General features: G+C 37.0%; 1 protein-coding gene across 4 annotated transcripts in view; it reads left to right on the top strand.

Moving 5' to 3' along the window:
* Nucleotides 1-24888, top strand: part of LOC124547561 (cGMP-dependent protein kinase, isozyme 1-like) — a 408150-nt gene that overhangs the window by 248554 nt on the left and 134708 nt on the right. For all 4 annotated transcript variants that reach the window (XM_047125117.1, XM_047125116.1, XM_047125115.1 and 1 more), the window contains exons 10-11: nt 14395-14614; nt 18598-18829. In XM_047125117.1, the coding sequence (XP_046981073.1) occupies nt 14395-14614; nt 18598-18829 (452 nt within the window). The remainder of the gene's footprint in view (nt 1-14394; nt 14615-18597; nt 18830-24888) is intronic.

The following is a 24888-nucleotide window of genomic DNA, read 5'->3' as shown; positions in this document are numbered from 1 at the left end:
TGTTTCTCTTCTCGTCTCACAAACCGCACTGCACACTATACTTATGAGCCACAGTGTATCAACTGTCTTGGCCTTGCACAACAGATAGCTACAAGAAGACGCTGATTGTTGGTGCAACATCTTATGTCCCACATTACTCCCGCCAATATAATTAATCCTACGTCGATAGACACACAAACAAACACAAACATACACACGAAATTCAAGCTTTCGCAACGAACTGTTGCCTCATCAGGAAAGAGGGAAGGAGAGGGAAAGACGAAAGGATGTGGGTTTTAAGGGAGAGGGTAAGGAGTCATTCCAATCCCGGGAGCGGAAAGACTTACCTTAGGGGGAAAAAAGGACGGGTATACACTCGCACACACACACATATCCATCCGCATGTACACAGACACAAGCAGACATGTCTGTGTACGTGCGGATGGATATGTGTGTGTGTGTGTGTGTGAGTGTATACCCCTTTTTTCCCCCTAAGGTAAGTCTTTCTGCTCCCGGGATTGGAATGACTCCTTACCCTCTCCCTTAAAACCCACATCCTTTCGTCTTTCCCTCTCCTTCCCTCTTTCCTGATGAGGCAACAGTTTGTTGTGAAAGCTTGAATTTCATGTGTATGTTTGTGTTTGTTTGTGTGTCTATCGACCTGCCAGCACTTTCGTTCGGTAAGTCACATCATCTGTGTTTTTATATAATAGAGGGAAACATTCCACGCGGGAAAAATATATTTAAAAACAAAGATGATGTGACTTACCATACGAAAGCGCTGGCAGGTCGATAGAAACATAAACAAACACAAACATACACACAAAATTCAAGCTATCGCAACAAACTGTTGCCTCATCAGGAAAGAGGGAAGGAGAGGGAAAGGCGAAAGGATGTGGGTTTTAAGGGAGAGGGTAAGGAGTTATTCCAATCCCGGGAGCGGAAAGACTTACCTTAGGGGGAAAAAGGACAGGTATACACTCGCATACACACACATATCCATCTGCACATACACAGACACAAGCAGACATTTGTAAAGGCAAAGAGTTTGGGCAGAGATGTCAGTCGAGGTGGAAGTACATAGGCAAAGATGTTGTTGATTGACAGGTGAGCTATGAGCGGCGGCAAATTGAAATTAGCGGAGATGGAGGCCTGGCGGGTAACGAGAAGAGAGGATATACTGAAGGGCAAGTTCCCATCTCTGGAGTTCTGACAGGTTGGTGTTAGTGGGAAGTATCCAGATAACCCGGACGGTGTAACACTGTGCCAAGATGTGCTGGCCGTGCACCATGGCATGTTTAGCCACAGGGTGATCCTCATTACCAACAAACACTGTCTGCCTGTGTCCATTCAGGCGAATGGACAGTTTGTTGCTGGTCATTCCCACATAGAAAGCTTCACAGTGTAGGCAGGTCAGTTGGTAAATCACGTGGGTGCTTTCACACGTGGCTCTGCCTTTGATCGTGTACACCTTCCGGGTTGCAGGACTGGAGTAGGTGGTGGTGGGAGGGTGCATAGGACAGGTTTTACACCGGGGGCGGGTAGGAGCCAGAGGGTAGGGAAGGTGGTTTGGGGATTTCATAGGGATGAACTAAGAGGTTACGAAGGTTAGGTGGACGGCGGAAAGACACTCTTGGTGGAGTGGGGAGGATTTCATGAAGGATGGATCTCATTTCAGGGCAGGATTTGAGGAAGTCGTATCCCTGCTGGAGAGCCACATTCAGAGTCTGATCCAGTCCCGTAAAGTATCCTGTCACAAGTGGGGCACTTTTGGGGTTCTTCTGTGGGAGGTTCTGGGTTTGAGGGGATGAGGAAGTGGCTTTGGTTATTTGCTTCTGTACCAGGTCGGGAGGGTAGTTGCGGGATGCGAAAGCTGTTTTCAGGTTGTTGGTGTAATGGTTCAGGGCTTCCGGACTGGAGCAGATTCGTTTGGCACGAAGACATAGACTGTAGGGAAGGGACCATTTGATGTGGAATGGGTGGCAGCTGTCATAATGGAGGTACTGTTGTTTGTTGGTGGGTTTGATGTGGATGGACGTGTGAAGCTGGCCATTGGACAGGTGGAGGTCAACGTCAAGGAAAGTGGCATGGGATTTGGAGTAGGACCGGGTGAATCTGATGGAACCAAAGGAGTTGAAGTTGGAGAGGAAATTCTGGAGTTCTTCTTCACTGCGGGTCCAGATCATGAGGATGTCATCAATAAATATGTACCAAACTTTGGGTTGGCAGGCTTGGGTAACCAAGAAGGCTTCCTCTAAGCGGCCCATAAATAGGTTGGCGTACGAGGGGGCCATCCTGGTACCCATGGCTGTTCCCTTTAGTTGTTGGTATGTGTGGCCTTCAAAAGTGGCTCTTTCTGTTTTTGCAAGTTGTTTCACTTTGTATTCACCTTCTCCCTTTTACCGTAATCTACCATACAATTTTATCCCGCCTATATATACTCAATAATGCGTAACCCACTTTTTTTTAAAAAAAAAAAAAAAAAAAAAATCTTTCCCGCTTTCAACACTACTGCTGCTATAAAATCCACCGTTTCCAGTTCACAAACAGTTCCTTTCACCTATTTCGGCTAGTTCTAATAACTTTTGCTCTGCCAGCTGTCAGATACTTCCACCTACAGGCCTTGCCACAGTGATCCCCATTCCAGTAATCCGGCAGGATCTCCAGTCACTACTAAAGTCCTTAGGCCCATCCCAAAACCTCTCCCCAGAGTCCATCTCTCTACTTACCCCTACCACTCCCTGCACTCCTACCTTCTACCTGCTTCCTTAAGTCCATAAACCTAACCACCCAGAACGCCCCATTGTGGCTGCTTACTGTGCCCACACTAAGAGAATATCTCCTCTCATAAACCAACATCTTCAACCTATTACCCAGAACCTTCCCTCCTATATAAAAGATACCGACCATTTCCTCCACCATCTCTTCACAGTTCCTGCCCCTTTACCACACAGTGCCCTGCTCATCACTATTGATACCACCTCCCTGTACACTAACATTCCTAATGCCCTTGGCCTTACTGCTATTGAACATTACCTATCTTAATGACCAATCGATTCCAAATCAACAACCTCCTTCCTATTTGCCATGACCAGCTATATCCTCATCCACAATTACTTCTCCTTTGAAGGCATTACATACAAATAAATGCTGGGTATGGCTAGGCGCAATCACATGGCACCATCCTATGCCAACCTATTCATGGGCCATATAGAGGAATCCTTCCTAAAAAAACCACAATCTTAGACCCTTCACCTGCTTCAGATTCATTCATGACATCATTCCTGTCTGGATCGAAGGTGAGGACACCCTATCCACATTCCTCCAGAACCTCAACAACATCTCCCCCATTTTTTCAGCTGGTCCTATTCAACCCAACAAGCCACCTTCCTAGACATTGACCTCCACCTCAAAGATGGCTACATCAATACCTCCAGCCATATCAAACGTACTAACTATGAGCAATACCTCCACATCAACAGCTATCACCCATTCCATACCAAGAACTCCCTTCCGTACATCCTACCCACCTATAGTCGCTACATATGCTGTGACAAGCAGTCCCTCTTGAAATATACCAAGGGTCTCAGTGAAGCCTTCCCAAACTTGAACAAAAACAAATCTCCCATGCCTTATCTTTCCAGTCTCCCACCACCTGCCAAGTCCCATCATCTGGCCGCAGAAAAACATTCCCCTTGTAGCTCAGTACCACCCAGGAATGGAGCAACTGAATTAGGTTCTCTGCCAGGCTTTCGATCATCTCTGGTCATGCCTGGAAATGAGAAATGTCCTGCCCACTATCCTTCCCATCCCTCCCACAGTGGTATGCTGCCATCTACCAAACCTGCACAATATACTCATCCATCCTTACACAATCCCTGCTCCCAATATGTTACCTCATGGGTCATACCCCTGTAATAGACATAGATGCAAGACCTGTACCATAGATCCTCCCAACGCCACCTACTCCAGTCCAGTCACAAACATCACCTATCCCATCAAAGGCAGGGCTAACTGTGAAACCGGTCGTGTGGTCTACCAGCTAAGCTGCAACCACTGTGCTGCATTCCATGCAAGCATTACAATCAACAAGCTGTCTGTCCACATGAATGGCCACCAACAAATTGTGGGCAAGAAACAAGTAGACCACACTGTTGCTGAACACAATGCCAAACATGATATCCTTCATCTTTCATTCCAGTGGCTGCTTCACAGCCTGTGCCATATGGATCCTTCCCACCAATACCAGCTTTTCTGAATTGCGCAGGTGGGAACTTTCCCTGCAATACATCCTATGTTCTCGTAACCCTCCTGGCCTCAATCTTCATTAGTCTTTGTCCTCACCCATCCACTCCCTTCCCAGTTCCCATTCCACCACTACACAGCCATCATTCCACCACCACACCCAGTCTTTTTATTTCTCTCCTTTTCTGCTACTTCCTCCCCTCCCCCCCCCCCCCCCCCCCCCCACCCCAACCGCTGCCTTAGTCTAACCTGCAGCACTTCACTGTCCACCATCCCAAACAAGAGTATCCCATCCCTCCCCCTCCCCGCCCAAGCTTCCCCTTGTATTTGAAAGAATTGAGAGTCATATCACACATTTAAAATGTTGAGAATAACTGATATATAACTGGTGCATCTGACAGTTAAATAACAATAGAACTGAAGTTGGAGTGCATTTACTCTGTTTATAATTTATACTTGTGTGGCAGAAGTTTCCAAAATATTGCAGTTTTTAATTGAGGCAATTTTCTAAACAGAACAACTTTGTAATATGCATATGTTTGAAAGTGGCAATTAAAATGTAGCAGCAAAAATACAGTTTAGTTTTTAAAATTAAATTTTCATTTAAAATGGAAACCTCTGGATACTGACATTATATTTGAATATATTTCTTGACATGAAGTTTTTTACTGAATTTTCCTACCTGATTTCCATTAACAGAGTGAATATTACTTAATGCACAATAAATTACTAGATTTTACCTTTCATGTGATTTTAAATTCTTCAGTCTGTATTTCTAAAAATGTATGATACAGTAAATGAAGATAATTAATGCCACTAGCATCTGTTCATTTCTGTTGTTCATTTACTCAAAAAGGGAAAAAATAGGATATTAAACTTTAACTACAAAATTTTATGTTTAGGTATGATGAAAAATAAATCACAATTGTTAAGATTACTCTTGGATACAAGGCAGTGTTGTGACAGCAATGCTCCAAATGTATTGAATAAATCATTAGTAAATATGTATCACAAACTATTGAACTTAAACTGTATCAAGTAATACAAAACAAACATGGTATCACTCTGTTCATATTGCCATTTTTTCCTTGAAATGCAGTTATTATTAGTTCATCATTTCACTTCTTTTACCACCTTGATGAGAGATATCTTTTTACATAATTTCTAAATTACTGAGCAATCTTGTGTTGATGAAAGAGTTTAGAATTTTTTTCTTTCTGCTGGAAGTTATAATACCTTTTGCTATACAACATTTTTAAACTATCTTCATCCTCTTCTTTTTTCACTGGAAATGCTGTATCAAAATAATGGAGACATACAGTACGAAAACTGTGAAATATGCTATTTACTTCAGTTTCACTGAAGACATTGTCCTATATGGTGTGGACAGGATAGGGCACACTGTCAGGAGGCTGTGCACTAATAGTAAACTAAGAAGACTGACATGTCTGCTGTTAAACTAGGCAGTTCACAAATCCAAATAGAATTCAGATACATAACACACCCTGTAAATCATATGAACACTATACACCGTAAGTAAAGCAGGTAACTGCTATAATTTATCATTAAATCTACTACCAATTAGACAAAGTGTTTGCCAAGTAATTTATACATTCTGTAATATCTTTTTAAGTGGTATATTCTGCCTATCTTTCTAGTTCATTAAATTTTCCCTAACCACACATAATTCTATTGTTGCACTTCACAGTTAAACTCTTATCCATTTAATTTATTGTCAAATTATGACAGCATGCAAATGTTTTTGCAAAAGCACGTGTAGCTTTACTTTCACATTGTAATTCAGTCTCAGTTTCTTCAACAAGTGACTGTTTTCTCTTATTATGTTGTTTCCACCTTGGTTTCACATAACAACTCTCCCTCTCTCTGTCTTTTTTTTAATGAAGTAGATTTTTTTTACTTTTCACATGGTAGATCTTCATATTTTTTGCAGTAAGTTCATCTTTATTGTGTATTTCTTGATCCTTTCAATGTCCCTTGTATTGGATTTACATTTCTTACTTCAGTGTCCATTATTATGATTCTGCTACTATCAGCTACAAAAACGTCAATGAATTAGTTCTTTGTGACATTGATAATCATACAAAACAGCTAGGAAAGAGCTTTAAAGAGATTAAGTTACCCTAACTGTGGGAAGAAGTAGTACCTTTAAAGATTTTTGAGTAAACTTTTTTAGATTAATAGTTTGAAGATAAACATACTTATGGAAGAAATATTCATTCAGAATCATGAAAAACTCAGCATATCGTCCTGAACACAATAAAATTCCTGCTACATATACACACACAAAAATACAGTGTGATACTTCCAATGGAATATTTCAGGAAATAATCATAATATACAAACAAGAAATTAAAAATTACACATTGTTAGTATTGATTTTTCTGAGGAAATGAAGTTGGAATAGTTTGACTACTTGTCATCAGGATTTGAATTAAATCATTGTAGTATATAAAAATATTCCTCATTCTGGTATGTGACATATTGTTCCACATTCTTTAACACTTTTTGCCTTTGCTTACAAAGATTAGTTCATGAAAGATGATTAACCATAAAATTATACTAATTATGTACTGAAAGACAAAATTTACATACAACAGTAAGAACACAAGAGTTGAATCTTGATCAGACTCTGCAACAAGGAAAGAAAAATACCTTAGAATTAATGAATGGATAGATAGATAGAAAATCCAGCAGTGTTGGAAAAGTTCATTTGAAAAAAAAGAAAAAAACCTCTTCACTGCATGAAGAAATAAAGAATAGCCTCAGTGATATAGGAAAAGGGTAAAAATATAAAAGAAAAGTGCTCAAATAATAACTGGGTAGCATCTAATGACAACCATGCACCATGTAGCAAGGTGGCACAGTCATTAGAACACTGGGCTCACATTTGAGAAGATGATGGTTCAAGCCCAGGTCTGGCTATCCCGATTTAAGTTTGCTGCGATTTCCTTATATCACTTCAGGCAAATGCCGGGATGGTTACTTTGAAAGGCCATGGCCAAGCTCCTTCCCCATCCTCCCCTAATGCGATGGCACTGATGACCTCACTGTTTGGTCCCCTCCCCCAACTCAACCAACCACGCACCAAAATAAAATCACATTGCAGATTGGCACAATGGGCAGTTGTGGTCATGCACCTTGAATAGTGTAATAAACTCTATCACTGAAAGAATTGTCTGAAATTCTACTCTGGGTACTGAAAGATGAAAAAATTGAAGATGCAGATATGTTTACACACAAAGAACAATGTATCAGTGTCAAGAATTATCATAATCATAAAAATGGTAAAAGTATCAGCAAATCATTCTGTGGCTATACTGGAGGTTGGTTCAAAAACAACATACTGCCAACATATTTAAATTACTGATAAAGTTAGTGAACAACAACGAATTCATACAAGAAAAGTTCATAAATTTGTTACATTATTTTTCAGATACTAGAGACCTAATGTGGGTAGAAAGAGCTAACATTGATAGATTTATGAATAGAAGAAGAAGATGTAGGACAGAAAAGAACAAATTCAGAAACAGTACTGCAACAGTCTTAGGTGATGTGTATGCAAAGCATACGAAGTGTGCATGTCATTTTGTGAGTTCCACATATAATTTCAATTAAAGTTCATGAATTTCAGACAGAATAAAAAAAATAATATTTACAGACATTTGAGAATTCATAATTGTATTTATCGCTATTTAATTAATTAAAAAATATGTAATTTTTCCAGTTAAGAACCTTTTTTATGATTTCCAATTTTTTGTGAATCATGTCAACCCATCTTCTTATATGGTTGCAGTGAAGTTACATTTCTAAATCCAATAATTTTCCTAGGTTTTGGATAAATCAAATGATGTGTTTTAAGATGTGGGTTTTCTAGAATTTTGAGTGGACCAATGTATACAGGGTGTTACAAAAAGGTATGGCCAAACTTTCAGGAAACATTCCTCACACACAAATAAAGAAAAGATGTTATGTGGAAATGTGTACGGAAATGCTTAATTTCCATGTTAGAGCTCATTTTAGTTTTGTCAGTATGTTCTTCCACCTACGCTCAATGGAGCACGTTATCATGATTTCATACGGGATACTCTACCTGTGCTGCTAGAACATGTGACTTTACAAGTACGACACAACATGTGGTTCATGCACGATGAAGCTCCTGCACATTTCAGTCGAAGTGTTCGTACGCATCTCAACAACAGGTTCAGTGACCGATGGATTGGTAGAGGCGGACCAATTCCATGGCCTCCACGCTCTCCTGACCTCAACCCTCTTGACTTTCATTTATGGGGGCATTTGAAAGCTCTTGTCTACGTAACCCCGGTACCAAATGTAGAGACTCTTCGTGCTCTTATTGTGGACGGCTGTGATACAATACGCCATTCTCCAGGGCTGCATCAGCACATCAGGGATTCCATGCAACGGAGGGTGGATGCATGTATCCTCGCTAATGGAGGACATTTTGAACATTTCCTGTAACAAAGTGTTTGAAGTCACACTGGTACGTTCTGTTGCTGTGTGTTTCCATTCCATGATTAATGTGATTTGAAGAGAAGTAATAAAATGAGCTCTAACATGGAAAGTAAGCGTTTCCGGACACATGTCCACATAACATATTTTCTTTCTTTGTGTGTGTGAGGAATTTTTCCTGAAAGTTTGGCCATACCTTTTTGTAACACCCTGTACATCCAAAATTATTTTCAGCTCAACAGTTAAAGTTGAGACTTCTTGTGTGTTTTTACTAGTAGATGATATCTAATTTTAAATTACTTTGTTTTGATCTTATCATTGTGTCTTCTTCATATTATTTCCCATCTCTGTTCGTAGTTTCTTTTACAATTGCTTCATGCTTTTGTGGAGACATAACACTACATGGTGGAAATGTGATGTTTGATTACAGATCTTCTACAAATGATTTCATACTTTCAGACAAAAACTGCATTAAGCACCTGATAAGATAACTTTTAGTTTGCTGACATGTCTAAAATGATCTTGGTTGGTTGAGTTGGTGGAGGGGACCAAGCAGTGAGGTCATTGCTCCCTTCGGAAGAGAGAAGGACTTGGAAGGACATTGGCTGTGCCCTTTCAAAGGAACCATCCTGGCATTTGCCTGAAGCGATTTAGGGAAATTACGGAAAACCTAAATCAGGATGGCTGGACACAGGTTTCAACCGTCATCCTCCCGAATGCAAGTACAGTGTGCTAACCACTGTACCACTTGGCTCTGTCTAAAATGGTCTTTTTCAGTTTTTGAGATTATATATTTGCTTGTAACTTTTCTAACTGGGCACAGTGTAACAAATTTAGATAAAACATTTACCATGACAAAAATGTAACAATGTCCAACTTCACATTTTGGCAGGAGTCTATAAATAAGTTCTCTGGAATAATGTTTTGCATTTAATCCTGACATGTCCTATTACTTACTTTGATTTGCTGACACTTAACACAAGATGACAACTCTTTCCTCACCTCTTCAACCGTATTATAAAAATTGATATTTTCCTGTAGCTTTCGTATATATTTCTGAATACTGCAAGGACTATAGCTTTCATGCATGTGTATAATTAACATTTCTGTTTATTCATTTGACCAGCTTAATTTTCAGTTACAAGAATCTACATCTGTTTGCTGGAAAGTGTTCCCTTAATACCTTGTAATACTTGTCCAATTTCTTTACTTCTTTTTACCTAAATAGCTTTTTACTAGTCTCTAGTTGGATCATGGTTCTGACTTCTTCTAATTTCATTGCACATTGATCTAAAATTTTTTGTCATGCACACCTTCCATATACTTAATTTTGAATTATTTTTCCTCATATTGGTCAAAAGTTTCAGTGATTCCTCCTACCAGCAACATCAGCAAAGTAGCTGCAGCAACATTGCCAGTTCCTTTAATGTGTCTGAGTCAATAGTCAGACTGTTGTAAGTGAGCCAGCTATGGCTTCACTTCTGCATATAACTTAAGGCTTTGTGATCCATATACACTTTTACCTTGTGTCCAAGCAAATATGTCCTAAATTTTTTGAATACCTAGTATATTGCTAGCAACCATTTACCAGTGACCGAGTAAGATTTTTCATGTGTAAAAAGCATTCGGCTTGCAAATTCAATTGTACAATGTATAATTTCTCCATCAGCATCTTAATCTTGAAAGAGTTCTGAGCCCAGTGGAAAATTACTACTGTTAGTTTGTAAACAAAATGGTAAATTAAAATCAAGAATGTATAACAAATTCTGGTTGTTTAATTTTTTCTCAGTCTTCCCAAAAAACCTCCTGACTATCTTTGCTCCATATAAAAACACAGTTGTTTAGACAACATGCATTTAATCTTGGTTGATTTATGAATTTTCTGTAAAAGCTACATAAAATGTTAAAAAAATTCAATTGGTTTCTCTTACATGGGGCAGGATATTCTGCAACAGGTATAATTTTTTCTATATCTGGCAAAATTCCTACTACAATAATAAAATATCCTAACAATTATAGGTCAGATTCCATCTCATCTACATTTCTTACAAATGTGTTTTAAAAGTTCAGTAGATTTCCTCCAATTTGCCCCCATTATCAAGACATCATCAATAAACAAGAGTTTTTGTCCTATAGAGTAAAACCCTGCATTCACACTTCTTATTCAAGATATTTCCTGAATAAAGTATTCATTAAGTCCAGATGTAATTAAACATCCAGTTGTAAATGTTTCTTTTTAAATAGTAAAACTTACTACCATCATCTACATAATCAATAAGTTGACATATGTTGCAAATTATCATTCAGTAAAGTCATTTGGAATGATGTTCTGGGTTTACTTATCATTGAGACAGAAAGTCTTCATGGCACAAAAATGTGCTGTAAGAATAATATGTGGTGCTCACCCACAATCATATTGTAGACATCTGTTTAAAGAGCTGGGCAGTCTGACTGTTGCTTCACAGTATATTTACTCTCTCATGAAGTTTGTTCTAAATAACCTAATATTGCTCAAAAGGAACAATAATGAACATAATTACAATACCAGAAGGAAAAATGACATTCATTACTCCACATTAAGTTTGTCTTCATCACAAACAGAGACACAAAATGCTGCAACAATCATTTTTAATCACTTAACTAGTGTAAAAAGTCTGACAAGTAGCAAAGTAAAATCTGAAAATAAATTGTGAAAGTTTCTCCTTGACAATTCTTTCTATTCTGTAGAATAACTTCTATTCCTGTACTGTCTGAAATCTAGTGAATAGGAGAAAGAAAGGAAGATTGGGTTTGATGTCCCATCAACATTGAGGTCATTACAGATGGTGCATAAGCTCAGATTGTATCAAGGATGGGGAAGGAAATTGGCCATCCTCTTTCAAAGGAACCATCCCGGTAATTGCATGGAGCAATTTAGGGATATCACGGAAAATCTAAATCTGGATATCTGGACACAGGTTTGAACCATCATCCTCATCACAAATGTGAGTCCAGTATGCTAATCACTGCACCACCACCTCACTTGTTGGTGGGTAGGAATTAATAGTCCACATCTGTATGTCTTTCTTTCTTTTTGTAATATATTTTTTTAAAAATTAGAAATGTTCAGAATGTAACCATAAGTACAAATTAATTTATGATGCAAATGTAAACTAACTTGTTCCACATCATTATGATCTGTCATGCAGAATGATCTACGGAACATGTAACTAACTAATTACATTAAAATAATAATCATCTACACTATCAGTAATTGTGTGCATTTGAATGTTCTGCTGAGTTGTTTGTTTCCAATTTATGCACAATATGTCAATAACTGAACCATTTGCCTTCTTCAGATGCTACAGGTTTTGCTATTATGTGTTCTCTCTCTTCATGGCGTCCAACCAGACTGTGAACAATTATTGGTTGCACGCTGCTATTATAGCTGAACTCGATTTTCAATGCCCACTACACCTTTTGTGCACATTAGTTTTTTAAAGGTGGTACTGATATACTGTGAAAGGTAAATGCTCCCAGTGTGTTCCAACTCAGATAGATGTGATGGCCAGCAAGATTTTAGTAAATTGATGGCCAGCCCTCAAGCATTAGGTAAATTGAAACTGCTGTCTCTGTTTATTAGATTTTCTGACATCATTAGTTAAACTGAAAGTTCCTTCCCTGCTTATTAGGTTTTCTGGTAACTTTATTTTTATAGACTCCTTAATTATGCTATCCCAGAATCTTGGCATTTGCTCCATGATATTGATCTCATCAGATTGCTCGTTGAAATATTGTGTATAAGATGGAAACAACAGCTCAGCAGAACACTCTGAAGCACACTGTTAATCATCTGTGCTGAGAAAACCTGATACATCATAGCAGTATCATTCTTATCTTTTTGTTTGTTTGACACTGAACACTACTATGACACTTACCTATCAGTTGTTCAATAGCAGAGTACCTAATCTTATGCTGTCACTAGTGATACATAGTTTTACACTCATTGATAATTACTTTTCTGAATTTTTTTATCTTTACTAATGGCATCACTATTGTCACCAAGTTCATAAATAAATAATACAACTTTCTCCATTTTATCAGGTAACAAAAATATCATCATAAGAATGGTTTTTCTCAAGAAATTCAATTATAGACTAAATAGCTGTCACACTGTCACTAATATTATGTAAATCCTTAACATTGTTGTTAGGTATTGCAACAACACTTTTACAATTACTAATATTCCATCCATTCCCAGTGCTTTCAATTTTTCCTTGAAAAAAATAAAATATTTCTTCTGTTCATCATTTAGCCTACGAATCAACATAGCTATCATTCTCTGTAATATCAGAAACACGTCATCATTTTCTCCCCTCCCTCTTTCAGAATTGTTTCTACATCTATTTACATTTAAATTTTCTTCAGTTAACACAGTGTTCATGTCTTTCTTATCTGGCTCTGTCACTAGCTATTTAATTCTTAAGTCATCGTTTAAATCAGTTAGCCTATCATTTTCTGAAAAGTGACTAGTTTCTACCCAATAATAATATTCTATTACTTTAATAAGGCAATGTAAAGTCAAGTATGGAATAGCAACAATATGGAAAGGATACATTACTCACAACATAGAGAAGGTGTTGAGTTGCAAGCAGGCACAATGAAAGAGACTGCTAAAATGTTAAGCTTTTGGACATTTTCCTTCTTCCAAAGTAGAAAACACACTCACAATCATCCAAGATCAACTCGCACACACATTGCCACTGTCTCCAGCCTTTTGGGCCTCCTGCCATATTGTATTTGTAAGTGTGATTTTCATTTTGGATGAAGGACTTCATCTGAAAGCATTATATTTTAGCAGTCCTTTTCATTTTGCCTCTCTGCATCTCAACACCTCATCTATGTGGTGAGTAGCAGCATGTCCTGTCCATGTTGTTGTTGACTTAATTACTTCTTCATCTTCCTCTTGATTATGTGTGTTCATTGCCCTTATCTGTATCTTTCAGTTTGATTGGTTTAAAAGTTGTTCTTACAACAGACATTACATTTATAGTACAACAACATTTTTTAAAATGATTGCTTATTGTTACACTTGAACCTTAATGTTCTATATTCCTATTATTTGCCCATATATTACTCTGCTCATTTTCCTCTAAATTATTGACCCTCAATGGAGCAACCACTAGCCTCCCACTATCAGTTTGTCAAGTGGTCTAATCTCCTCATGTCATTGAGACTGTAGAACCCAGGCAGTAAATATGCATAAGGACATGGCACATAAAACATGAAAAATATGTTGGGTTGGTCATATAAATATTGTGCAGAAAACACACTACCAGCTTAAATGTAATACTATATTGGAAACAAGTTGCAGTACATAATATTTATTCCGCTACTGCTCTATCGTCAGGCTGACAATCTGTCAGTTGTAGATGCAATATATACTAAATTTATAAATAAAATGTTTGTTCATTTTGAACAAAATTATTATGGTATGATCCCAAAAAGGTGGAGGCAAGGAAGAAAGGAAAAATTTTTCAGATAATTCAGGATTAATTCAATGTGAACTTTTTTTATTTTCTTTTTTTAATTACCCACATTCCTCTCAGTCATGAGTGCATATACAACTGTGGTTGAATAAATGTCATTTGTGCCATTATTTCACAATGGAGAAATTTAGAAAGAAATATTGTACTTTTCCAGAGCATGAAGATTTGAAACTTTCTGATCTTGAAGAGATAGCTACTCTTGGTGTTGGAGGATTTGGAAGAGTTGAGTTAGTAGTGAGCCGAACCAATAAAAATCTTGTGTTTGCACTGAAGAAGCTGAAAAAATCATATGTTGTGGAACAACAGCAAGAACAGCATGCTTATAATGAGAAGAATGTTATGCTTCGATGCAAAGACTGTCCTTTCATATCAAGGTTGTCATACAGTGCTACATCTTTGTGTTTTGTGTCCATAGTTTACTGTGATCTAAGTTTAATACTGTGCTGTTTCTGTTAATGAATACATAAATGTTTCTTTACGTTCTGTGAGTGAAGTCAAGTGGAATTCGGGATATAGTCTTTCTGATAGCTGTTTGTATGAAATGATATACTTGTTAGGTAGTAGTCTGTAGATCCATACATCATTCCACAATGATTTTAGACAAGTCAGTGTAATACTGTTCTGTAACACAATTAAAAATGGATGTACTCATATATGAAAGCATCTAATTACTAACAGAATTACTTTCACAAGGTTTTATTTACTGAGTTAATATTATTTTATACATATACACATGTGCAAATAGGTTAGCTGATAATATCAAAATTAAATTTATACTATTCACTCATACTGAGTAACTAGTAATCAGACGTATTTCACAGGCTTCACTTTTACCAACTTCTGAAGTTACCTGGTAGTGTACACAGTCCTTCCAAAAAGTTATGAGACTGATTTGATTCCTGGCCTATAGGTAGCATCAGTGGAGTAATTACAATGTCAGCTTCAACTAACAACTGTAAAAAAACATACATACATTTGACCAATACAATGTGAGCAGGCAGTGTTCAATAGTAGATGTACAGCGACAGCAATTGAGCATTGTTATGTCACAAGTCTCAATGGAGTAAATATCTCCAAATGAAGTGTTCAAAACCTTCTCCAGAAAATTCTGAAGAGGAGAAAAGTTTGTGCAAAATTTATCCTGCACATGAGTCCCGACGATGTGTCAATACCTACCAGGGGACAAGACTTATTGACTTCAATACAAATGTACCACAAAATGACAAAGAGCAGAAATTCCCATAAAGGGACAATGTTTGGCCAACATAACCAATATTGAAGCCAATGGGACACACTACTCGAGCAAAATCCTAAAGAGGAAGTTTGCTGACAGTTTCACTTGGTTGTATGAATAATCTGTCCACTGTACTATATAGGACACCTGAAGTATTAAAATGACAGCCCTAACTTTTAAATACTTTTCATTAATCCAGCCTCAAAACTTTCAGAACTGACAGGGTATATTGCATATTTAATAGGTTATATTTTGACATTTTAAATTTATTGGTTTTAGTTATTTATTTAACCTTTTTTGGAGTTAATTGTATATTTTGTTAGTCTAGTAAATAATATTGTTTTTAATTTTTCATTGTCCTTCTCTGGTAACTGTAAAAAAATACAGCTCCTCTTTTACAACCATGGTCCTGCTACTTTAATTACCATTAGAAGTGTTTTTGATATGTCGAATAAATTGATATAAGTGCACACATCACACAGTTAGATTCTAGTGTCACATTTTCTGGCAAATTGTAGAACAAACCATGGCATATTTGTATCTTTTAATGTGTCATGTATTTGCAAGTAGAAATATATGATGTTATATCTGCTTGTCATATCTGTCAGCTTGATGTGAAGCAAAATAATTTTTGTTGGAATCTTTTACACGTTTTTATCTTTGGAAAAGATTGCTAAGCTGCAGCCTTGAATTTTCACCAAAATAAATGTGATCATAATGCATATCAATAAATAGCCTTTCCAGATTGGAGCAGTAGACACACATACACACGTGCACACACACACACACACACACACACACACACACACACACACACACACACACTCACACTCACCTAAAAAGCAGCTTGCACACTCATCTGCAGTCTCAGAGAGCTGAGACCACACTGCAGTGTTGCGTTTATGTGAGTGTGTGTGTGTGTGTGTGTGTGTGTGTGTGTGCATGTGTGTATGTGTGTCTATTGCTGACAAAGGCCTTAATGCCCGAAAGATTTAATTGTGTGAATCTTTTTATTGTGCCTATTGCGACTCAGCATCTCCACTATATGAAACGTATAACATTTATTATCATCATGCAATACAGATACCTTCAAGCAGAACTGCATAGGTTAAGGATAAGAACAGAATGAGAATTAGAAATGGCCAATATATCCTCATATTATTGTAACTAACTAGCTTGTAGAACTACAAAATGACAGAGATTTTTGAACTGCATATTTATTAACACCTCTGAAATAGTGTACAGTAACTTACAAATACAACAAACACCAGAAATAAAGCAATAATGGCTTCTTTGTAACAGTTTACCTCCACAAATATGTTGGATGAATGTATTATTTTATTGGCATTACAAACATGGTGGACCACATTTTCTTTAAAAAATAAGAAGAATAATGTATAACTTTATTACTCTGAGCAATTGAAAATCTATTCTACAGAATTTATCTTGTTTTTACTGATTTCTGTCTTTTCTTACATCTGAAAAAAAAAAAGATATATTCAGCAGTTTTGTAGGGTCAGAAATGTTCACACATTGGTTCCAGTTGGATTGCAGCAGATTTTAATAATCTGGTGACCTTGTTGGGCAAGCTAGGGTTTGGCAAGCATGAAGACAAGCAGTGAAAGCTCTGGGTGTGTGTGGGAGGGTATGATCTTGCTGAAATGTAAGTTCAGGATGACTTGCCATGAAGGGCAACAAAACAGGGTGTAGAAGATCATTGATGTACCACAGTGCTGTAAGGGTGCCGCGATGACAACCAAATGGGTCCTGCTATGAAATGAAATGGCACTCGGCCCATGACTTCTGTGTGTCAAACCATGTGGCAGAGGACAGTTGGGTTGGTACACCACCACTGTCTGGGGCATCTCCAGACATGTCTTTGCTGGTCACTGGGTCCTGGAATCTCATTCACTAGTGCTGAATTGTCCTCAGTGATGAGATGCACTTTGAATTGAGCCCTTGTGACCAGTAAAGACATGTCTGGAGATGCTGCAGACAGTGTTGGAATACCAACCTGACTGTCATGCGCCATACAGCCCAAAAACCTGTAGTGATGGTCCAGGCTGCCATTTCATTTCATAGCAGGCTACGTTTGGTTGTCATCTGTGGCACCCTTACAGCACAACACCCTTATGGCACAGCAGTACATCGACAATATTCTACCCCCATTTTCTTTCCCTTCATGGCAAGCCATCCTGGGCTCATATCTCAGCAAGATAATGCCCAGCCACACAAGATGTGAGTCTCTACTGCCTGTCTTCATGCTTGCCAACCCTTACTTTGGTCAGATAGGTCACCAGATCCCTCCTCAATTGAGAATGTTTGGAGTATTATAGGGAGTGCCCTCCAACCAGCTCCGAATTTTGGTGGTCTAACAAGCCAATTGCATAGGGCATAAGGGCGAGAAAGAGACCAACATGTTACTACTGTGCTAAGTTCATGAAGAACTTTCTCTTGAAAAAAAAAATCATCCAATTTTCTGAAGTTCTAATCATTTGTTTGTCTGACAAGTACATGACATCTAACAATTTCCATCAAATTTGGATAATTCATTTGTGGTGTGTCTTTTTTTCTTCTTAGAGTGTATATACTCTGCTCTGCTAAGAAAGTCTGTTTTGCTTAAGAAGTTCAGAAGTTCTTGGAATGTCTTCTCACTCATACTGTTCCACACACTTTTAATTGGACATGTTGCTAGTTGTGAACTTACGATCAAGGATTTTTTCTATTAACTCCAGTCTCATTGGTATTCTTTGCAATTGGTCTTTATTGTGATATTCATTGTTTTAAATTCATAATTAGGTTACACTAAATCCAAATAACAAAACAGTTTTGAACATTACTTGATATCTAGTTTATCATGGGTGCTGTGTATAATTGTGCGAATTAGATGTTTCATAAATAAATTATATGAACCCCTGTACTGTTAATCATTTTTTGGATGTGTATGATGAAAAGCTCCATTGCATGTAGTCTTGTACAAACATTTAGTGCAATTAGATAAATGAGCAACAGCGACACTTTCTCATTTATGTCAGTTCTTAAATATCCCACTTTGTGTTTCCGTTTGGAAGAAAAAAACATTTGCAAATAATAGAATTTACACAGTTTTTCTGTTTTCTACAGGTTGTATCGGACATATCGTGATTCAAGGTATGTTTACTTTTTGATGGAACCATGTCTTGGAGGTGATGTATTTTCTCTACTTCAGAGACGTCATCTTTTTGATGAGAAGACAGCTCGTTTCATGACAGCTTGTGTAGTGGAAGCACTAGACTATCTACACACTCGTGGTTTCATCTATCGTGATTTGAAACCTGAAAATCTCCTCTTGGATTCGAAAGGTTATATTAAAATGGTAAGTTTATTATAGAATATCAGACAAACATTTAGAAAATTAAGACATTTAACTGTTAATTTTTCTAATTATGTCCTCTATGCATGAACTACACAAATCTTTTTTCAATATCATTGTTCAGGTTGGATTCGATTGGCTCTGTTGTGCACAGCAACTGTGCTGTATTTCAAATGGGAAGAAAGTCAGCAATCAGTCATGATTCAGTCTCTACTTTATTGCAGATCTACATTTCAGCTACAATATAGCTTGTTTACAAGCCTGCTGAGTCCAGATGCCTCAGTTCATATGCACTGATCATAGCTTTATTATAGCTGAAATCTAAATCTTTAGTAAGACTGAACTGCAGCTCATTGCTGACTTCCTTTCTGTTTGAAAATCATTCTTGGTTTTTATTATGAAAATTCTCCATGGGAAAATAAATAGAAAAAGGGTTTGTTTGCATGACCATCATAGCTATTTCATAAAAATTATTATTGGTCTTTCCATCTCAGGGTTACTACAGTCAAATATTAATAGTGCATAACAATGTTTCATTCTGACAGTGTGTTAATTCTGTAAATATTAGCTGTTCAAATTACCACATTGTATTCATCTATTTTGACAATCTCCTGACAAATGATCAGTAGTAGGTATTATATTCAAATGATCTATGTATTTGTTTTATACTTTTTGACATGTTCCACAACCATGAGAATCATCTCATTTTTTGGATCTATGGAACAAAACCTGAGTCTAATCTATTCTAGTCTAATGAGAATGTTTCATCAAATGTGTTTCACTTTTATTTATAAATCAGTTTCTATGACAATTTTTTGTTTATCCTTTTCTTTATGTATTCTGAAGTCCTCCAATGACAACAAAAGTAAAAGGAATGGACACCATAACATGTAAACAAGAAGCAAAATACCAATTACAATAGAAGGTACTTAATAAATAAGAGGAAAAATGGATGCTGTTATGATGTTTCTATCCAAGATGCACAGCTTTATTTTGGTGCATGCATTTATACAAAAAGTGACCTAACTTCACAATGACGCTTTCACAACACTAATGAGCAAAGATTGTAGAGTCATTTTCTTAGAATCATGGTTGTTGTAACTCTATTTCTTATTTTCTGGTTCATTATGGTTTCATTGGCCTGTTATCTGACATCCAGTTTGAACAAAGGCGTTCTCTTTAGCGTTCAATTCATCAGGCTTCTCAGCTGTACACATACAGGTTGCACCTACACTTAGTTATCTCATCTGCTCACTCTCCCTTAGGTCATTGACTTAGTTTCTCCTTATCTCTTGAGATCCAGTAAGGAACTTTCTTAACTTATTTACTGTCCACTCATCTGGCTTAATGTCCTGCTTACCCCTACCTTATTTTCAGTGGCAGTGATAATTATGTTTTCCATCTCATTTTGTTGTCTGATCTATTTGTTAAATGGTCTACATCTCTTTGTGATAATCAATAAGCACTTTGCCATTGCCTATTGAGCAACCCTTCGTTTTTGAATGGTTTTCGCTGTAAAACTAAATGTCTTTCTGCCATAAGTCAAATCTGGAAATGCACAATGACTTCCAGAGATATTGTAAACTTTTATTTGAAAACCATTAACTTTACCAAAAGCAATCCAGACTACTTTTAATATTCTATTCTCTTTTCCTGTCTGTCTGGCTATTACCTTCATCTAATGCAGATACAGAAAATCATCAGTTGGTTTTATGACTTCATAGTTAATTTGTATAATTGTCTTATGATGTGACAATGACATGTTATTTAAGTCTTATCGTGGTTAATTTTCAAGCTACTTTCACACTATCTCTATAAACTCTTCCATTAGTTGTTGAGGTTTATCTGCCTAGATTTAAACATTAAAGTGTCATCTGCAAAATGAAGATGATTCAGTTATGTACCATAAATACAGTACTCGTTTTGCTTTTTTCCTGTTTAGAGCTGTGAAGAATACCTCTAGGATTGCTTAGAACAGTTACAGTGGTATGAAATTTTCCTTTAGATAGCACATTCAAGAAAATGCAGTTAACATAAGAAAAAAATGATTTATAATTTTTTCTCTCAATGCACTCCAGTGCTAATGTACAAGAGTTATTGGTTTTGTGAAAAGCTTTCAAGTTACTCTAAAAAAAAAAGTTATTTATTGTTAAAAAGAACAGTATTAATGTGACATCATGGAGATTGTCATTTCAGAATCTGTGGTAGGCGCAACAATGGCCAATTTATATTCTGCGTTGTTGGTAGATGGGGCTGGGGGGGGGGGGGGGGGGGGGGGGGGCAGCCACAATCAGATTCTTTTGAAAGAAAATTAAATGCATTGAATAAAAGTTCACTAAAGGCATAATAAATTTAGGCAATACTTGTGACTGTGCTAGTTACAATAGTACAAATGCAAACATCAACAATTTGATGGCATAACAAAACCAGTTTTATGGCATTACAAAATCTCCTTCTTTTACCCTTATTCAGTTCATAGTTTCTCACTTTCCACATGAAGTCTGACAGATTTAACAGTAAAGTAACAACTCAGAAAATAGTGGAGGCATTAGATCATTACCTGACACACAAACAAATCTGTTTATTGCCTGTCAATGACTCAGCACCTGTATGTTTTTTTTTTTTTTTTTTTTTTTTTTTTTTTTTTTTTTTTTTTTTTTTTTTTTTTGCAGGATGAAGTGAAGATTGAAAATTTGTACCAAGGCCAGGATTCAAACATGGGTCTTCTTCTCACTATACTAGGGGGATATGTTAACCATAACTCCACTGTGGTGCAGATGCTTTGCATTACTCCATGGACAACCCTAGCACACCTCCCTCCTCAATCCAAATTCCCATTCATGCCTCAGCACACTTGATATTCCCCCTAAACTCTAACAGCAGTGCAGAGGCTCTGCAGCTATATTGGAATAACACCTCAGCATCGAATGAATTGGGGGATCTGGCATAAGACCCAGGCATAGGTGCTTTAATTAAATGAAACTATATGGTTACAGAGACCTTTTCACGTCTCAAACATCTATGATGTATATATGCAGACTGAAGTGACAAATGAAAATTTGTACCAAAGTCAAGTTTTGAACCCAGGTCTCCTGCTCATTAGGCAGCTGCACTAACCACTACACCATACTGGTGCAGTGGCTTTGCCCAACTGCATGGATTACTATAGCACTTCTCCCTTATCAATACAAACTCCTTATCACATCTCAGCCCACTTGGTGTTCCCCCTAAACTCAAACAGCTATGCAGAGGCTCTCCAGGTGTATCAGAATAGCACCTCAGCATCAAATGAAATGGTGGAGCCTGCCTGAAACCCAGGCATAGGTGCTTTAGTCACATGAAACTATACAACTCCAGAGACCTTTACAAGTCTCATACACCTATTACGTATGTAGGCCTAAACATCATAGATGTTTATAGATGTTTGAGATGTGAAAAAGCCTCTGGAACCATATAGCTTCATTTTATTAAAACACCTATACCTGGGTTTCAGGGAAGATCCCCCACTTTGTTTGATGCTGAGGAGCAATTCCAATACAACTGGAGGGTCTCTGCAGTGCTGTTCAAGTTTAGACGGAATATCAAATGCCTGAGGTGTGAATGAGAATTTGGAGTATGGAGGACAGTCCATGTAGTTGTGCAAAGCCACTGTGCCAGGGTGATGTAGTGGTTAGCCCATCTGACTAGTGAGCAAGAGACTGGGGTTTGAATAATGGCCATGGTACAAATTTTCATCCATTCCTTCAATCTGCACATATACATAATAGATGTGTGAGACTTGGAAAGGTCTCTGGAACCATACAGTTCCATATGATCAACACCTGTACTATATGCTGAGTTCTCAACTTTACTTCTAAATTACATACATTTTGCCAGGATTTTCCATATCATGTGAACTCTGACTGATGAATACATAAATCTAGTATGCTCACTTTGACTAAATTAATGTCTTGTTTCTCTAAGGCTGATACTACAATTTTTGTGCAAATTGAGTCAAAAGTATTTTCAAAATCTGTGTTCTACAATTTTCTTTCATAAATTACAAGTGTAACATGTAAGTAAGTTGTGTTCTATCTACTTCTGTGGTTAATTTTTGTGAACACCTTATGCATGTGATGAGAAGGCTGACAGATCTATGAGTTTTTATATCATCCCGTTGCTTCCTTGTGATGGACGCCAATTATGGAGCTCAAGCAGTTTACAGGAAATATCTTCCTCTCCAGATATGCAGGAAAAGTTTTTGCATATTCCTTTTGCATTACTTTTTCTTTGGCTGTAATTATTTCCATTGGTACTGCATCTAATTTTTCCATATTAATGTCAAATGGACTAAATTAAGTTAGTTAAATACATTTTTTTATTCCAAAGATCCATTGTGACGAGACTCTAAGGGATGCAGAACATGTCATGAAAGAAGACTACATAATATGTAATTATCAAGAAAGATAGCTGCACAAATATTTCTTCCTCAGATAGAATATGAAACAGTCATCATGATTGCGGAATAAGTTGAGAATCTGGAACATTATTTCATTTAAGAGGTATACACTGAAGCACATAAGATTAAACTTCTAATGTAGGCATACATCACCGAACAGAAAGAAGTTCACAAAATTTGAATGTTTTTACATCTCTTTGTTATTGACTACTTTTCCTTCCATCATCTTGACTAGTTAAATATCGAGTGTTGTAGAAAAAGATGTTAAGGGGTTTAGAATGGGAAAATTTTTTTTTTCACATTTTCAGATTTTTATCTTGTTATAAAATTTGCAATTTTATGAATAAAATGATAAATATATATCACTTATAAACTCACATGGGGAGCATTTCAATTTATTTTTTTTTTAAATATAATCTATACCAGTTGAAAATGTTAAAATTTTTACGTGCATTACTCTAGTTTCTAATAAAATTGGTAATTCTTTATATAGAAGGCTGTGGATTGCTGTGTTATAAAGATTAAATTATATGTTTGTATTGGTAGCACTGTCAAAAACAGTATCATATAATTTCATAGTATAAACACACATTGTATGTCAAAGTGCTAACATTTTTCTGAGGAAAAGTGACAGACAAAATGATTGATGAACTACAGCAGTATTATGGGATGGTCATTAGAAATAATACTGAGGATTTGTTGAAAATGAAGCAGGCTACCTTCTTCCACAAACTGTATGGGCTACCTTCTTCCAAAGACTGCCAACTGATGAAAAAGCAGTACACCACCTTTGCCCTCCTGGACCTGATTCATGGTGCAATTACTGCAATGCCCAGTACTCAAACAGTTCATACAGCCATAAACATTTGAGTCCAGCAGCAGTCATGGATATCATAAAACCTATTTAAAGAGACTTGGGAAATCCTGAATTACTGAAGACATGTCTGCATGGTCAGACTCAAAATCCAAATGAGTCGTTCACTAATCTTATATAGACTCACTTACCAAAAATGTTTTTGTTGGCATGAAGACACTAAAGTGGGGGCTCAGTGATACTGTTATTGCTTTTAATGATGACAACATTGGTAGAGTGAAAGTGCTACAGCATATGTGAATTAATCCTGGAGCAAACTGCATCAGAGAGCTTGAGCAGATGGACAAGGTTCGCATTGATAAAGCAGAGTACGCAGCACAGTTGGCCACTAAGGAGTCCAGAAAGAAGAAAAGAAGAAAAAACTTGGAAAAAGATCAAGAGGATGATATACAGCAAGGTGCAGGGTGCTTCTGAGTGACTAAAAATAAAAAACTAAGCATATATTAAGTTAGTTACAGTCTTTTGAAACATTAGAAGCCGTTCCTGAAAATTTACATTTTCTGTTGCATTTTTCCCTAAATCTCAGAAACCACTCCACGTAGAGTATTCAGATTTTCAGGGAGTAATAACATACATATTCTAACGGTTTTGGATGACAATTTAAGTGAAAAGTAGATATCCAAACTTCCACTTCTTCTACATGACGACTTACTTGGTATACTTGACCGACTTTCCTTGCTGTTTAGCCTGCTGCTGCAAACTCTCTTTCTCTTCTTCTCCGAAGTATGCTGCTAGGTACAAAAATCTCAT

This window comes from Schistocerca americana, chromosome 1, assembly GCF_021461395.2.
Source record: "Schistocerca americana isolate TAMUIC-IGC-003095 chromosome 1, iqSchAmer2.1, whole genome shotgun sequence".
Taxonomy (NCBI): domain Eukaryota; kingdom Metazoa; phylum Arthropoda; class Insecta; order Orthoptera; family Acrididae; genus Schistocerca; species Schistocerca americana.
Note: the sequence above shows the minus strand (reverse complement) of the source record. Positions and strands in the feature narration are given on the sequence as shown.